The sequence below is a fragment of the Anoplopoma fimbria genome, chromosome 3 (genome assembly GCF_027596085.1).
Source record: "Anoplopoma fimbria isolate UVic2021 breed Golden Eagle Sablefish chromosome 3, Afim_UVic_2022, whole genome shotgun sequence".
Lineage (NCBI taxonomy): Eukaryota > Metazoa > Chordata > Actinopteri > Perciformes > Anoplopomatidae > Anoplopoma > Anoplopoma fimbria.
In genome coordinates, this window is record NC_072451.1 from 26,839,666 (window position 1) to 26,857,237 (window position 17,572).

Consider the following 17,572-nt stretch of genomic DNA (forward strand, 5'->3'; position numbering starts at 1 on the left):
ATATATATATATATATATATAGTGCATTCAGAGTGGACATTGTACTGACACATGGGTGCAAGGTCAATGGTGTCTGTAGATATAGTGGAAAAGGGAAATATACGGTGTGTTCAATAGCTGTGTTTTTTGATCACTTCCTCATGTGAATTGTTGGAGTGACAGGAGCTGCAGCTCGGTGAGGTCAATTAGTGCAGTTGGGTTGTTTTGCGTCAGGCCACTGATTACACACCAAGGACCAACAGACTTGAGTTCCTGTGTGATAGCGTGTGTTGAATGTTTGATAGAGCTGCTTCACTCAGCTGGCTTTGCTAATCAAGTATAACAGAGAGAATAACAGGAACATTATCTGGGTGCTGCAGTAGCATTTCCAGCTATTTATGCAAATGTGAACTGCATGTTGCTTCACAGCAGTGATTTGAGATGTTATACTCTCTGAACTTCCTGCAAACAAAGGTTTTAGGGTTTGGTGGAAAAAGTGAATGCAGTCTCTGTAATGTAGTGTTTTGCATATAAACCTGTGTTTTTTGTTGATTTCACACGCAGAACTTAAAAATGTGGTACACTTATACATCACTCCTGCCTAATTTCTAAAGTGTAGCACATGTTTTTTAGGGGATTTCAGATCTTTTAGGTAGCCACAAGTTTGACAGCAGACTAGAAACAAATGTTTAATGTAGATAATTAATCATTTTGTAATAATAAACTATCATTGCACCGTAATGCCACCTTAAAATCTCTTTTGAAAGCTTAGCTTCGTTCAGTTGTGGCTACTGACTGCAAACGTCACAGGAAAGGGCCAAATACACTTTATCCTTATCACAACGCTAGTGTTCGACAATTTTAATGATTGATTCTCAAACACCATACCTTGTGAATGCATAGATTTTTGGCATATTTCCATATTGCACCATTTTATTGAATAAAGGGCCTACTAAGCATGTCAAACATTTGAGTCTCTGACACTTTTTGGTGACTGTGATGTGAATGCTACATTACAGATTACAGCAAATTTCAAAAACACTTTCCCTTGTACGTAATGTGTTGCTCAAACCACTTTAAAATGAAAGGCAGACAATAGTACAGTCATTAGTGAATCCATTAAATCCCTAATTATGCGATGCTGCACTGGTGTCTATGTTCCATTGAGCTCACATTTTTTACTGTAAGTTTGTTTGCTTCTATTTGACCTCCTCTCCCTTGCTACCCATTTCTCCTCTTTTGCTAATTAATGGCGTGGTAACAGCATTAATTGGCCGTGTCTGCCATTTTTAGTCTTCATGCATGTTAGGTGACTTGTGTTTTACTCAGCGATTATATTCATGCATTTCACCCTGGGAAAAGGAAGAGATGCATACTTGATTTTGTAAAGGGTTCTAACTAAATTATGTTAATTTACACTTTAATTTGAAAGTCCAGAGCTGATACTCTACAAGCTGTCTGGTGATGTAAAGTAAATTGTCTACTAGGCTTGGGCGGTATCTGTTTTTTATACCCTCATACCTTCCCGACATGTCGCCAGGGTATGCTGTATATGATGGTTTATGACGGTATATAACGTCCATCCAATTTAAAAGCCTTAAGCCAAAGCTGTTAATTACTGAACATTTATTATTTTTCAATAGAAAAGGCATTATGAGTGAAACATATTTTAAATCAACGTTAAAAAAAAGTTTTAATGAATATACGTATCTTCAAAGTCCCAAATGGTGATACTCCATATTCCTTTCAACATATTTAATTGTTTTCCAGACACTTTTGCAATTCAATACTTGCTCATATCAACTAGAGTGCTGTATATTGTATGTTTATGTTTAGGCTCTCTCTGCACTTGGTTAAGGTTAGAGAAAGATGATTGTTTTTAATAAAAACTGAAAAAGTAAAAAGTGATTTAAAGCACAAGACAGTATTTCTTTAATATTAGAATTTAACTGATCCCAAAAACTCTTCGTAACCTTAACCGAAAGTACCATTTGATTTCCCTGAGAGTTCACCTTAACCTAACCACAATTCCACAATTTGTGTTTTGATCACTCAAAAAATCGATACGCATCTGGTAATAACAATCAGTAATATATTAACACAATTTCTTGAAGACAGGGTTAATTGCAACTTTAACTATTAACTTAAACCTGAGAGTACCCACTTGCATTAAGTGAATCACCTGAACCATGGTTCAAATTTGATAACATTTCTTACTCATGCAGAAGTATTTTCCAAGCAGGTGTAAAATGTTCCTTGAGTTATGCCAACAGTGTGTTACTATGTAAGTCTGTCACGTGAGGACCGGATCATGCTGACACGCATACAGGTTCACAGAGCGCGATGTTGTAATGCTGCTTGTGTGCAGACTCACTGTGTTAAGCTTTTGGCATTGTTGTATTTCCCTGCACAACAAATGACTTCCAAGAACTTTCAAATTGCACACTGGGATTAAAGGGAAATGTAGTTTGGATTTACAAAAAGGCTTTTGATTCTTGTAGACACAATACAAATTAATTTGCACTTGCTCACACATACCAGAGTACAACAGCTCACACACTTACACCCACAGCATTCATATTATATTTATTAGACTCTCTGATCTCTTGTCAAAACCTAATGTTCTCCCTCTGTGTGGTTAGTCTGCATGGAGGTGCGGTGCTACTCTCCATTAAAAAGCCATCTTTGATTTAAGATGGTGATGAAGATTTCATTTATTATTACCACATTAGAGAACATCAATTTGACAACACACAAAAACACAGATTTTTACAACATATTAAAACACACTAAACGACACATGAAAACATCAATTTGTCAACATTGAAAATATCAATTTGATGACACACTAAAACAACTTCAATACGCATAAAAATATCAATTTGATAAGACATGAAAACATTTATTTGACGACACTGAAAACATCAACTTCATATCACACAAAAACATTTATTTGACCACAGACGACCACATAAAATTCATGACACATGAAAACCAAGCGGCAACCCCCGCGGCTAAAAAAATTGTTGAATCGCCCAAAAAACTGTAATTTATTGAAGAGTCACTTGAGGCTGGTTCAAAAAGGGAGTTGATCCCAATAGACTGGCCAACTTTACAAAAAAAAAAAAAAAATGTTTACAGCCTGGTTCAAAAAGTGGTTTTGGTCTCTTTGGCTGATAGCCCCGTTCTTGACAACTGTAGGGGGGATATTTTTATAATTTTTATAACTCTCCCGTTTAAATTATACTAATACTAAAGTTATGCATAATTATGGTCTTGGCCGCTTTGAGCTGACCACTACATTCTTAAGCTGTCTGCAGTTCTCAATTGGAGTCATTAAACTTAACCCCTCTGTTAATTTGGAGCGTTTCTCATGCAAATAATGAACAAAAAATAAGGCTTGCTTTCAGTTGATTCTATGCCGTGTTGCTGGATATCCTCTTTAGGCTGCAGCACTCGTGTAGTCAAATTGACGTTTTTTGTCGTCAAGTTGGCGAATGTTTTCTAATACTGCACATGTGATGTCAAGTTGGTGAGGATGTTTCTTAATATGCTTGTGTTTAGTCCATTTGTAGTGCATTCACCTATCAGGGCCACCCAAGGCTTGAGTCTCTGATCCTCTGATTGCTTGTGATTTTTGCTCCATCAGACTTTGTGTCAAAGTTGTTGTGTTTCCGGAATCTTAACAATTAAAACAATGTTATCACAACCGACTGCCAAAACAAAGACAAAAAAAACACTGAAGAAGGTGAATTCTCTTTTTGGTGTTTAAACAAACAAACATTATTGCTATTTTTTGCATTACTATAGTCTCCATTTCATTCATCTACTGTGAATTAAATTATATCTGGATATGAGAGACTTCACTTGAATTAACATTCTTGGGTTGCAATACAAATTAATGGTGCTTTATTTCAGAGTTAATCAGGACGCTAAAAGCCCATATGGCAGATGAATGCTCAACCTTTTAAAATGATGACTTGGCTGCTGGTAAATCAAACACCCACCCTCTGCTGTTGCCAAACGGTCCATCGGCTCTCATTGAGTCAGTTTATGCAGGTGGGAATTTGCTGCTGATTTTCTTAAACGGCTTATATCTTTATGTCCACATTGATGTGACCATGGACATATAAAAAGATGATTGTTGTCCTGTTTCCAGTGCTCTGTGATATCATTCCATATATTTCTTTAAAACTGGTCATATTACTGACATAGTAATTGTGCTATTCACTTTCACACACTTATTGCTGCGCTGACATACATGTATGTATAAGAACACGTCTCCGTCTCGTAAGCTCACTTCATAAACTGCCCAAAGCAGTCTTTAACAGTCTAGGCTCCAAATGACAGGAGGAAGTTAATGATTAAAATATGTTTGAAATTCATAGCCAGAGCATCATGTCCCCCACCATCACGATTCAACTATTGCCCCTTCCAGCCTGCACAAACATCGGCCGCACTTAATGTGATTACAATAATGCATCAACAATCACCTATGACTTTCATTTCAATACTGTCATATAATCATTAAGCCATCAATAAGCTCATAGTGAAGTATACATACTATACGATACAGAAATTGGTTCGCCAAAAGGTGACTGTGTACTTACACACACACACACACACACACACACACACACACACACACACACACACACACACACACACACACACACACACACACACACACACACACACACACACACAGAGAGAGAGAGAGAGAGTGTCCAAAACAGATTTCGAATGTACAGCTGCAAAAGAAAGATATTCCTCTCGTTGCAGGTTGTGTCAGAGTAAGAACCCATGCTGCTGCTGCTGCTGTGCCTTTACGCGCTAAGCATCCCGTTTCTCACCCAGCAGCACAGAGTCCTCTGTCCTGTTCCGGTTCAGTCGGGAGAACTACACAAATTCAAAAAAAATTCTCTTTGTGAATTTTGTTTAAATGTTTTCTTCCCAAGCATAGTGGGCCCTTTACGCTACCTGGCCCCGGGCCTTGAACCCTGGTAAGCCCTTGCATTAAAACACCATAGATTCCAGTGTGTTTTATAAACATTTCAGATAAATGTCTTTGAAAAGGCAACAACAGGGCTGACTACTTCTCTGAAGTGTGATAGTTGAGAGCAGTTCTTAGACGAACCTCAATGAAAGGGACTGATTGGGATTTTGATTTACCAGCTGTGATCAACGCTGGTATTGTTTTCACCTGGTGAGTCTGTGTGTGCTTCATCGTGGCAAAATGTGGTCCTAAAGACACCCCCTGTAGCAAGAACTAACACAGATGCTGGTTGGAGTACTTGGTGATCATATGTCAGTCTTTCTGCCTGGGGACAAATGTTGTCACCGGTAGCGTCACAACAGTGAAAGATGCAGAAACAGAGATTTACAGATGTGTAGTTGAGATCAAAATGAAGGGCGGTTTTGAAGGTTGGTGTGGTTGGAGGAAAGGCGCCAAAAGTAGGGAGTTGGAACTATTTCAGCGGTTTTGAAAATGAAGCAAAATGATCCGAAGTGAACGCTGCTTTGAGACATTTAGTAACCAGACCACTGTCACCTTGGCTGTTCATTTAATAAGTCTGTTTTCTTTTCTGTGTCTTTTGTGTGTGTATGTTTGTGTGTATGTGCGTGTTGACACTGCGGGGGTCAGTGAGGTTGTAGTTGGATGAGGTGGAGCAGGTGGGAACATGAAGTCATTCAGAAATACCTGAGAATCAACCGCTCTGCCAAAGCTGCAGGTTCAAACCCAGTTTGACCTCTGAGGTCTGAAGTCTCACTGATTTGACTTCCCATGGCTTAATGTTCATGTGCAGATAATGATAAACCCATCAATGGTGAGGGTCACATGGGTTTTACTGCAGAAAAATCTCCTTTTGTTAACCAGCACCTAAAATACCATTTCAAAAAACCTTTATTCTTCTTTTCTTGTCTTCTCCTCCTTTTCCTTCTCCTCCTCCTTCTTCTATTTTAAAGCCTTCTCCTTCTTCTTTTTCCTTGTTATCTTCTCATTAAACAATTTGCTCTGTCTGTCTCTCCTCAGTCTTCTTTATGCAAAACAAAAAAGCCTCTCCTATATTTTTACATTTTCAGACAGAGCTCCTCCAGGTCCTTGTTCTCTTCCACCACCTGTTTGACTTTAATCTCCCACGTCTGTTCTTCATTGGCCAGGTCATCCTTTCTTCCTCCCCCACTGTTCATTCTTGGCCATCTCCTTCTTCAACTTCCCATCCCGAGCTTTGCGGTATGCCAACCAAGCTTTTACTCTGGTCTCCCAGTTCTGCTCTTTCTGGGCCAGGTCCTTGAGGCTTGAGCTCCTGTAAGCCTGTGCACTACAACAACAGCAAAGTCTGCTTATATTTACTAACAGAGTCAGAGTCAAAAGAATTCTATCCAGTGTCCCAAGCAGACACCTGAGGTCCATTTGAGTGAAGAGGGAGAATTTAAATCCTCTGATCCGACCTTCTTTGCCCCTCACAATCCACTTTAGATAAGACACATTTTTTACACAAAAATCCTGCCTGGAGCAGTTTAAACCAAAATTCAAATGCTACACAGCTGCTAACGGCAGTGAAAAAACCCAACTGTGTAGCCTTCGATGGAGCTGAGACTGAAGGTGGTGGTATGCAAGGCTGAGGTCAAGTTACAACTTGTGTAAGTCTCTGTTTTATGTAAATGCTACACACCTCAGGTTTTAGCAAGATATTTGCACATTATTAATATGTATTGATGCATGATTATTTGAGTCTCCTGTCATGGCATCTTAAATTCAGCTGCTATTTAGAGTGATGAGGGTGAGTCAACAAAATGCACAAACACAACATTCGTCCATCAATTATCTTAAAGGTCTTTGATTTGTGCACGCTAGCCTCTCTCATAGTGACAGAGCGCCCTACCTCATAAAGTAGATGATAAGACATGAAAACATTTATTTGACGACACTGAAAACATCAACTTCATATCACACAAAAACATTTATTTGACCACAGACGACCACATAAATTTCATGACACATGAAAACCAAGCGGCAACCCCCGCGGCTAAAGAAATAAGGCTATTGTTGAATCAGACAACATAACGTAAAAACATCTACATGCCATAGAACACATTCCAGTGTCAGGTAGGTACCTCCAATATAAGCAGGAGATCTCATCATCCTCCGCAGCAGGAAATCTAATGGATGAGTGACGTGATGACCCAGGGTGAAATCCAGCTTTCCCATGTCTTTGTTTATAGAGTAGATTCACAACGACAGAGGCCAAAACCACCCAAGACAATGGGTTATTCTTTATATTACTGTTGGGTATTTACCTCTTTAAATGTAGGCTACTCAAGCTCGTTTTAAATGTACATGTAACTATTTTTTTTATACAACAGTGTTAATAATACATTATTTGCTGGTTTGAATGGCACATTGTTTTGTTCAATTAACAGATTTGTTTTAAATCAGTTTGTCGTGTCAAACACTTGGTCAAAATGACCATATTTAAGTTAACATAAATATATATAAAAACAATAACACCAATGTTGCTGGGATACGGGAAGAGTTAACCCAGTGCAGCTAAATTGACCAAAACTGGAACAAAGTTTTGAGTGAATCGTGTATTACATAATTGCAGTGATGACAGAAAAAAAGACTGCATTGTATCTCAAAATAGCTCATGGGTTTCTGTTTGGTGTCATCCTTAAGAGGTAGATACCGAACAAAGAATGGACAGTAAATATTTTACAAGCACTCATCACTGAATATAGGTTCTATCTGATTCTTTGTTGCATCAAAAACTATGAAGTTAATTTTGAAGAAAGGATTTTGATGCATAGGATTGATTCTCTCTTTCTCTTTTTATTTTGTGCTCATAGCGTTATTGAGGATTTTTTTTAAAATTCATTTTGTGGATTTGATTGGCAGTCTCTGACATGAGTGGGCTGCATTCAGCCAACCACTGATCTTTTTTAAGGTTTTCTTCTGTCCCCCGCCGTTCTTGTCACATCTGTCATTTGCAACCTCCCACGGGTAAGGCTTTGTTTAGAACAGATATCGGAACTTTTGAAGGAGTAACCAATATTGTTCAGAGAGTGCAGCTCCCTTGCACCGTGAAAGTATAATTTATTTTATTTAGAGCAATCAACGGCAGCAGAAACATTCAGCCAGAGCCTGCTGTTCCCACCCAAAACTGAATGGCCACCTCAATGTGTTGAGTGTGGGTGTCACATTAACATTGTGTTTACATACTGTTTAGGCATTTAGCTCACGTTCCACAGCAGCACTGAATAAGGAGGAGGGAGGACATTTTAACATGACACAATGGTTTGTACTGGCTGTACTAGACATGTTTTGTGAATCTGAAGATGATATTTGGAATTGTACAACAATGCATTTCATTTTGAATATTTTTCCAGTGGGAAATCATTTATATATTCTAACAAAAATATTTCTTTGCATCATTTTCTGTTAAACTAGACTGCTTTTATGCATTCAAATCATGTTTTCTTCACAAAACTACTTATATTTATTTGTTTCAGTAAAATATTATCATTTTGCTTGATTGGTAATGAACATTTCTGGATTTTATTTTAGTCAAAGTTAATTTAATTTGGTGTGGTAATGCAATTCTACCTGGAATCATTTGAAATATCTACTGCTGACATATAGTGAATATTTGTGCTTATGGCAAGGTCCAAAAACTTTTGAATGAGTAAAAAAACCTTGAAGAAAATGAACTTGGTCTGCTTTCCACTAATACCTCTTTATCATGTAATTACAATTTAAAAGATTTTGACAAACAAAGGCACATTTTTTGCAAATATAGACTTCCTTTATAAAATGTCAGAAAAAAGTCCAAATTAACCATCACAATTTCCCAGAAGGCTATGCTCACACAGTTGAAACCTCCAAAGTTATTCAGTTTGCTTTCTCGTACGACAAAATTATGGAACCACTTATCACAACTGAGAAGTTGGACCTAGAAAATGTTTAACATTTTTGATTGAAAAATGTATTTAATTGTCCATTGACTACCTTATGAGTTCACATTTATTTCAAAATGATTTGTTGATCACATTCTTAAAAACTCTGTCTGTCTGTCTACTATAGGACAGACAGTATAAAAAACTGCTACACAAGTAAAGGCAAACTTGATTTAGTTCCATCTGGTTCACGTTGAATTTCCTTCAAAAACAAATGTAAAGATGCTACAATTACTTTTAATTTAATTTACATTTCTGTTTATATTATTCAAATACATCATAGTAGGCATTCTCCTCCAACAGCAAGCCATTTTTTGATTAAGCCATTTGTATGATGTTGAGGAAATCCAATAAGTTAAGTGGGGTTCAATTGAACGTTCACAATAGGAAACAGGTTCAACACTGAGCTGTTTTCTGTTGATCAGAGGCCAACTCCAGATTAAACCATGACTTCCTGCCTCACCCCATCTGTCTTATTAAAATGTGGACCTCTCAGGACTCTATATTATAAACGAAGCTCTTCTCAGCTGCAGTCACAAATCACGGTCGAGGCTGCATAATCGGTGGCACCGCGGCTTAACTCTGTCATCGTGTTTTTACAGGTCTTTTCCGCTTATCAGCCTGAAAACCTGTGTGTGTTCACTGAAAGCACGCTTATCTTCCCGGGTGATTACATTGACCCCAGGCCATTGATTACACACCGTCTATGCTAGAATGTCATTAGAACACAGATGGTGACCAATTTTTGCATCCTGGCAGGGCTCTATGCTCCACCAGCACCATCTATTCTATTCCGGTTTCTGCTGTGTGGAAAATATGTTCTGACTGTTTCTGCGGCTTCTCAGGGCAGAAATGAGCCTGTTTTTATTATAATTTAGGTCAGGTTTTTTTAATATTTTTCCCTGTGGATATGCAGGGAGTAGTTTTTTTCTGCATGAGTGACAAAGCAATTGTTAGAGGAAGGAGAAAGCTGTTGCTACGTTACCCTCTACTGTTTAATTTCTCTGTTTTTCATGTTCACTTCTGGCTGTCACAACAGCTGTCGTGAGGTTGAGCATTATGGAGCCCCACTGTGTCCTGCAGGGCGGCTCTAGTTCGGCACTAGTCGTCTCATTTTTGTATTTCCATTTTGCTTTCTGAGCAGGTCAGTTGAGGCTAAAAAACTGGCGGCAATAAGAATAGAAGAGATGCTGAATACCTACTCTAATCTCCTCTCGTTGGTCTCTGCTCACCCTCCCTGAGGGAAAACAAATAAATCTCCCATCTTTAGATATAGAGGCAGACAGCTGGAGGCTCATGCCTTTGCCGTGCTCAGTCACTGAGCTGCTTAACCTTGGACACTGGAATTTGTCAATTTAGTTGAAAAAAAAAACAATCCATGAGACAATATTAAGGATAAATTATTAATTTTGGGGATGGTAAAAATTGCATGATTGTAGCTGGTGCTAAATGTTTCATTTAATAATAACAGTAATAATTACAATAATAATGATAGTAATAGGACCACGTTGGTGTGGTGGCTAGCACTGTCGCCTCACAGCAAGAGGGGCTTCTGTTTGGAGTTTGCACGTTCTCCCTGTGTTAGCATGGGTGTTTTCCAGGTTCTCTGGCTTTCTCCCACAGTCCAAAGCATAGGCTGATTGGGAACAATATACTATATATATATATTAAGTATACTCTAAACATGTATAGGTTTCTCTATGTGTCTGGCTACCTGTCCAGGGTGTAGCCTGCCTTCGCCGAATGCTAGCTGGGATCAGCCCTTTCCCCACCTAAAAAGCCCTGTTACTCTGACTTATGCAGTTAAAACATATTTGAGACCATTATCCTAATCCACTTTCAAGCCAGCACAGACTCACTGTCACTCATTGTTTACATATAAAGCCCAAAGGTCTGTGATGACATATTGAACGTGGCACTGCACCTTACGATCTCACATCATGACAGCTCAAGACATGCAAGACATGCAAGGATTTTTAGGTGGATTTCAACATCATGATTTCAGCGCTCCTGCTGGTCAAGCTTTACCAATCGTCCCTGTCCAGTGACCAGGTCCAGCTGTTAGGAAACCATTGAGCTGCCAAACTGTAGATATACACATAATAAGTCTGAGAAGCACACATCAAAGACCCTGAACTGCAGCTATGAGCTGTGCAGATAGGGCTGTGGGCTGTTTCCTCCTGCAGTTTTCTGTCAAACTACATCAGTTTGCAAAGTGTTGTTCTGACTGAAAAGAGACAGCTACAGCTGCTGATATTATGAAACTGAGTTGCAGCCACAACAGTTTCGTAATATAACCCCACATTTGACTCAGAGGGCTTTACAATATGTACTGAACTTATGACACTCTCTGTCTTAAGACTCTTTATTCTTAATGTTTTTTTATGGAGATGATTGTAAATTTCCAAAGACCCACAGCCTCTGAGTTTAACCTTTAAATTATACTCCACCCAAAGTCTATCTTTTTGTATTTTAATCTCTCAGAGAGAACAAAAGACTATGATCAGCTAGTATTCATGTTGGTTAGAGTGGATTCATATTATTTGTGCTTATGCTAAGCTCGTGCTGTATAAATGTTGGAAGTCACATACAGAAGCATCTCAGTCCAGCGCCTTCACCATATTTATCACTACGGTCATCTGCATCTCATGTATATGTATTAGCAATATTCTCAGGATAGCAGTTTGAGCAACATGTATTTCAAGGCAATACTCTCTGTTTTTTAGTTTTACACACACCAGTGCGAGTATCTACATTTGTATTTCTACATACAGTGGGCTGCTCTACAGTATTACTGACGCATTACCTTATCTGCTTGTTTAGTACTTATAAAAGGATTTCTTGAAATTTAAAGAATCTGGATCAGAAACAATTATGTCATTGGTCATTTGACGGAAGATTAATCATCAATAATTTTGTTAATTGTTCGTCATTTATCAAGCAAACATGCTTGTTCCGTTTTAGCAAATGTTTTTTTGATTTGGATATTTGCAATTTTCTGACTTTTCTTGAAGATTGTTAGAATTATCAAACAAATAATCAAAATGCAAATAGTTATTATTTTCAACCATTTAAGAATCACAACCAATCAATCCACAACCCTATTGACTTTTTCCCTGGTTTAAACTGAATTTCCCAAGTTGGCTCTGTAGCCTGGGAGTTACTTTGGGTGTAAGCTGTGCTACCCAGCCAGTTGTCTCAATTGGTAATGACAGCAGGTAAAATGAGACAATTTTGATTTGATTGTCAGAGACATTGATTCATTGTACGTTTTGGCAGTGGGCTCTTTGGTGTTATTCAATTGAGTTTATTTGAATGGTTTTTTATCAAATTTTACTTCAGAATGCTCTCTTAGGAATGTGAGGAAACAAATCTTTCTCTCTCTAAATGGGTTCTGCTTTTATTTCAACACTTTAAAATAGCATTAATATTCACATATAGTCAATTATCTTTTGTGTGAACAGCAAAAATGTATTGTCCATTCAGTTTAGTCCATTGTTAATGAAACAAAAGCAATGAGAATTACAGAAAGCATTTTTACAGAAGCTGCACGGTGGTGTAGTGGTTAGCGCTGCCAGACAACCTTCTGTGTGGAGTTTGCATGTTCTCCCCGTGTCAGCGTGGGTTCTCTCCGGGTTCTCCGGCTTCCTCCCACAGTCCAAAGACATGCAGCTTAGGTTCATTGAAGACTCTAAATTGCCCGTAGGTGTGGATGTGAGTGTGAATGGTTGTCTGTCTATATATGTCTGCCCTGTGATAGGCTGGCGACCTGTCCAGGTGAACCCTGCCTTCGCCCAATGACAGCTGGGATCGGCTCCAGCACCCCCGCGACCCTTAACTGGATAAGCAGGTTACGGAAAATGGATGGAATGGATGGATGTTTTTTTACAGAAGCACTAACCAGAGACAGCACATGTGCTAATGTCATTCAACATGGGCTATCTCTGCTAGCACCATTGCAATTCAGGTGGTTTAGTCATAGCAAATGACCAACTGATCAAAGTTCATCATTTATCATGATTAGTGATAATGGCGGATTATAGTCTGAGAAGGAGCTTGTTGGTGGAAGGAGGCTACATTTTTCTAGTGTATTAGCAGGGAGGCTCACTGGCACACAGCTGCTCCTAATAACCATCATTAGTGCCAGCCAAATGACATGTGCTGTGATTCTAGAGTTGCAGCTTACTCTTCATCCATTCACTTCCTTATGATTCTTAAAATAGCTAAGAGGTTTTAGATTTCTAGTAGCTGTATGGAGCTGTTTGTTTTGTGAATCTGTCTCGGTTTTGTTTATCTTGTTCAGTCCCACAAATACTGTCACAAAGGGATGTTAAAAATGAACTTTCAACCGTAAACCGGCAATAAGAATTTTGACAAATCAATGCTATCAGTTATACGGTAAAAATAAATATGACATTATGGCACTTCAACCATAGCACACTGCATGGCAAGGCACTAAGGTTTATGCTTAATGGTGATCAATAACGAAGGTTGGCTCTCAGTCAGAAATAGTATTCAGGATATTAAGTTTAGTAGTTTCAATAATAGCATCCCTTTGATATGCTGCAAATATGCTGCTATGTCCCAGCAAACGCAAGGGAGAAGAAGACTGCAAACTAGTCAACATGGATGTAAACATTGCTTGATTTTAATAAATAAAAAAATTGGACTCTGCAAATGTTTAGTCAGTCTGCAAGCCTATTCATGTGATACCCTACTTGCCTCTGCAATCAAGTGAGTAAAACTCCACAGAGCCTCTTTTAAAGTAACATATTCATATGCAATCACATGTTTGCCTTTTTATTTTGGGTAACACTAGCCACATGGCTCTAGGGATGGTAATGCTGGGCTGACTGTTGTTTGGTTGATCAGTCTATCACTTTGACACTGACTGGTTTGCCATGGAGGTTTCTGTAGACATTCATTGTTCTCAGAAAATGTGTTCATATGATGTTGGTGATGCCCTGCAAGCTGATATGTTTAAACCAGAGTGAAATGTCTGGACAAATAGGCATAGATTACCCTCTGCGGTTCTTTTGCAGAGGTGGACTTGAGGGAAATATTTTCTGCATTTCCCACCTGATATTATTCCACAGTACACTGTATGTCTGTGGTTTCCATTGAAGCTCTGCAGATAGATATACAGATAGATTGCATGCTATCCCTCTGCTTTTGAGGGCTTCCTTTGACATTGAAAATAAAGTCTGCTGAGCGTTGACAAGGATCTGGTAATATGTAGAGGGTTTTTCAATGCTATACACACAATACAGCAGGCCCCAACCCCAACTTTGAACATAAAAAAAAGAATAAATGGAGCTTTACTACATTCATGAATATTTAGATTGAGACTTTTTCCAACCTTCTTCACAGAAACATTTTGCAGCGTTTACTTGGTGAAAATTGCTGCCAGGATGTGTAATCAATGAGACCATCTGAAACCTCCTACTCTCTCCACCCTTCTACTTAATAATTCAACAACACGCATAGCCTCTGTGGGCATTCACTGTGAAAGGGAGCGCATGACCTCCAGCACAGCAGCAGGTGGTATACTGCAAGAGGTTGCAGTGTGCACAAATTGATGTTAAGTTGCTTTGCTCTTCAGTGTCAATTTATTATGGATTCATAACAGGGCTATAGGATATTTGGAATAGCATTGCACACATTGATCTATAGGCAAAAGTAATTTTGTGTTAATATATAACACAGAAAGGATCTGATTGATCTTTCAGTTACACTTTATCAATATTGCAAATTTTCTTTTCCAGGTAAACCTAAACCTCATATAGCTTTTTGCAAATAGGAAAAGTTCCTCATTATACTGCAATGTATCATGTATGAATATAATCAGTTAACTGGTCATAAAACACTTTATAAAGATGACTGTAGATGTGGTGATTATCAGTTAAAGATTTATTTGCAAACGTTGGAACTGTCACGCACAAAATCAGTAAACATGAAAAACACCATAAAATCTATATTAACTTTCTAAGGCACTTCATTGTCTTTATGAATTACCTGTACTCAAGGTTACTACAATATAATTTGAATCAATCAAGGGCAGAAAAGGTGTCACTGATTTAGTTATGCAATCTAATAAAATGGAATTGATGTTTTAAAAAGCCACGTAGTATAACTGAATATAAAAGCCATTTTAATTTTAAATAGCCATTAAATGCAAATGAGCCCAAGCATCAAATTACAACTGTGTAAAGTTTCTCTTATGATAAACTGTTATGGTTATGCCAATCGAGACAGTGAATTTTAAAATACGAAGATAGAATGGATAAAGTAGATATCAGAGAATTCTTTTTTATTTTATTTTTTTACTTTTTTTTTCTCCATTTAAATTTTTTTATTTAGACAACAAGGTTTATCTACACAGAAAAACAAACACAAATGTTGCCCACTGCACCAGGAGCTCAGACCAGATTAATCCAATATCAGTTGCAATTAATTTATCATGTTGTGATGGCTGGGAAGTAATTCCATTTGTTAAATGACTGTTGAATCTCTGTTTTAGATTACGATGTCTGGTGAAGCAACTGGAGAGAGGAGAGGCTTCCCTCACTGATCTCAAGAAGAACCTTGAGTATGCAGCGTCGGTGCTAGAATCTGTCTATATCGAGGAGACGAGGTAAGTAAATGATCGCTTTCTACAGTGGAACAATAATTGACATGGTTCATTTATGGATAAAAATAGTGCAGCTCGGACAAAAACAAGATTTTGGAAAATAGATGACAATCATTGGGATGGCAACCTGTGCTGTAATTCTAAGGTTCATTTTAACCATTTTGTGTCTTGGCCTGGTTACAGAATCACACACCATTATGACGAAATGATAGACTGAAAGTATAACTAAATGTGTAACAAGTACATTGCAAACCGTACCCTAACTCTGAAGTACTTTTAAAGATCATTTACTGAGGCACTGCAGTCACTTACTATTACATTTTGTTCTTTTTATTCCACTACATTTATGTAACAGGTATAGTTACTACTAACTATTCCGATTGAGGATTGTTACCTCTGCCAAGAAGGTTATGTTTTTGGTTTAGTTTGTATCTCTTACTTTTTGTTAGCAGGATTACGGAAAAACTACTGGCCTGGTTTCAATGAAACGTGGTGGAAGCGTGTAGCATTATTTTTGAATTCTGATAACTTTCCGTGTGCCACTTTAGTTATAGATTAAATAACCCAAAAGCTTATAAAGCAGTTCAATTTAACTCCACCATGCCCAGCTACGACATTTAAGTACTGATGACATTAAATGAATCAATGATAATGATTCAAGGGCATTGTCAGTGTGCAGACCTCCACCAAGGCTACATATCCTATCTCACAAACTTAATGAAAGACAAAAAATAGTTGTGTATTCACGCCCTGATTTGGATCTGCTTCAAAATTCACAAGAGTATTTATAGTAGTTTTTCCTCCTTGGGGAAATAAAAATGTGTGATGCAATACTTCTATATGTAATGGAGTATTTATTACATTTATATTGCTATTTAAGCAACCTAAATACTTCTTCCACTGCCAAATATGATGCTTATTGTCATGTCACAAAAGTCTTGGAAAGACCGTGGTAAAGATATGGTTAAGGTTAGGGAACACACAAGGTCAATGTATGTCAATAATGTAGTGCAGGTCCTGAATCTGAGATATGACCAGGCTTATAGAATTATGTAAGGCTCTCGGCATCTAGATCCCAGCAGATTAAGGCTGATGGCAGGACCACTCCAGGATGAAGGATGATGAACTATCCGGTGCAGAATCCATGTTGCACCATGATTATCAGTGTGATGTGAATGCTTTCTCTATGCCATAAGAACACGTATTTAGTTCAGAGGGTGGAGACCAACAGGCTTTGCTCTTGATCCCCTGTACATGTCTACACAACAGGGTAGCTGTGGAGAATTATGTCACACAAAAGATGGGGATTTGAATACTCCCCATCTTGGTGTTTTAAAAGGCCTGGGATGTTTTGATGTTACATAAGAGCTGATATTATTTGATGGACAGCGTTGGGATTTTGAGTTTGCTGCAATAAAGGCCAGATATTTTAGTAAGCCTTTGGTCTCTCTGCATCTGTCTGTGTTCCCTTTTCTTTGCTTCTTTTCTATTTGTTTCTGTCTTTTACCTTACATCCCTCCTTCCTCCCTTCTTTCAGGCGTTTGGTGGACACCGAGGATGAACTCAGTGACATCCAGTCAGAGTCGGTGCCCTCAGAGGTGCGGGATTGGCTGGCCTCAACATTCACCCGCCAGATGGGCCTGATGCTGCGCCGCAGTGAAGAGAAACCTCGCTTCCGCAGCATTGTCCACGCCGTCCAGGCTGGCATATTTGTTGAGAGGTAACATGTTTGTAGTGCACAAGCACACAGCGACATTCACGTATCGGCAAGCAGTCATCAATGTTAAATAATTAATATGGATCGTCACCTTATCTTCACCTCGATAAGTCACAAATCTATCATTGTTCAAGTCTAGCCCCGACCGACTTAAAGCAGATCTATCAACATTTTTTAGTTTGGCCTTGAATAATGAACAGACAACCATGATGTTGTCTCACAGTGTATTTTCTGCAGGTACACTTTTATTCCTAATATTGTTTAAAGCATTTCTGACGTGAATATTT

At 38.3% G+C, this 17,572-nt stretch overlaps 1 protein-coding gene across 1 annotated transcript in view; it reads left to right on the top strand.

Annotated features, from left to right (window-relative positions):
* LOC129111882 (dual specificity calcium/calmodulin-dependent 3',5'-cyclic nucleotide phosphodiesterase 1C-like) overlaps positions 1 to 17,572 on the top strand; it is a 61,615-nt gene that overhangs the window by 23,103 nt on the left and 20,940 nt on the right. The window contains exons 3-4 of the mRNA XM_054624035.1: positions 15,458 to 15,571; positions 17,106 to 17,288. Coding sequence (XP_054480010.1) covers positions 15,458 to 15,571; positions 17,106 to 17,288 — 297 coding nt within the window. The remainder of the gene's footprint in view (positions 1 to 15,457; positions 15,572 to 17,105; positions 17,289 to 17,572) is intronic.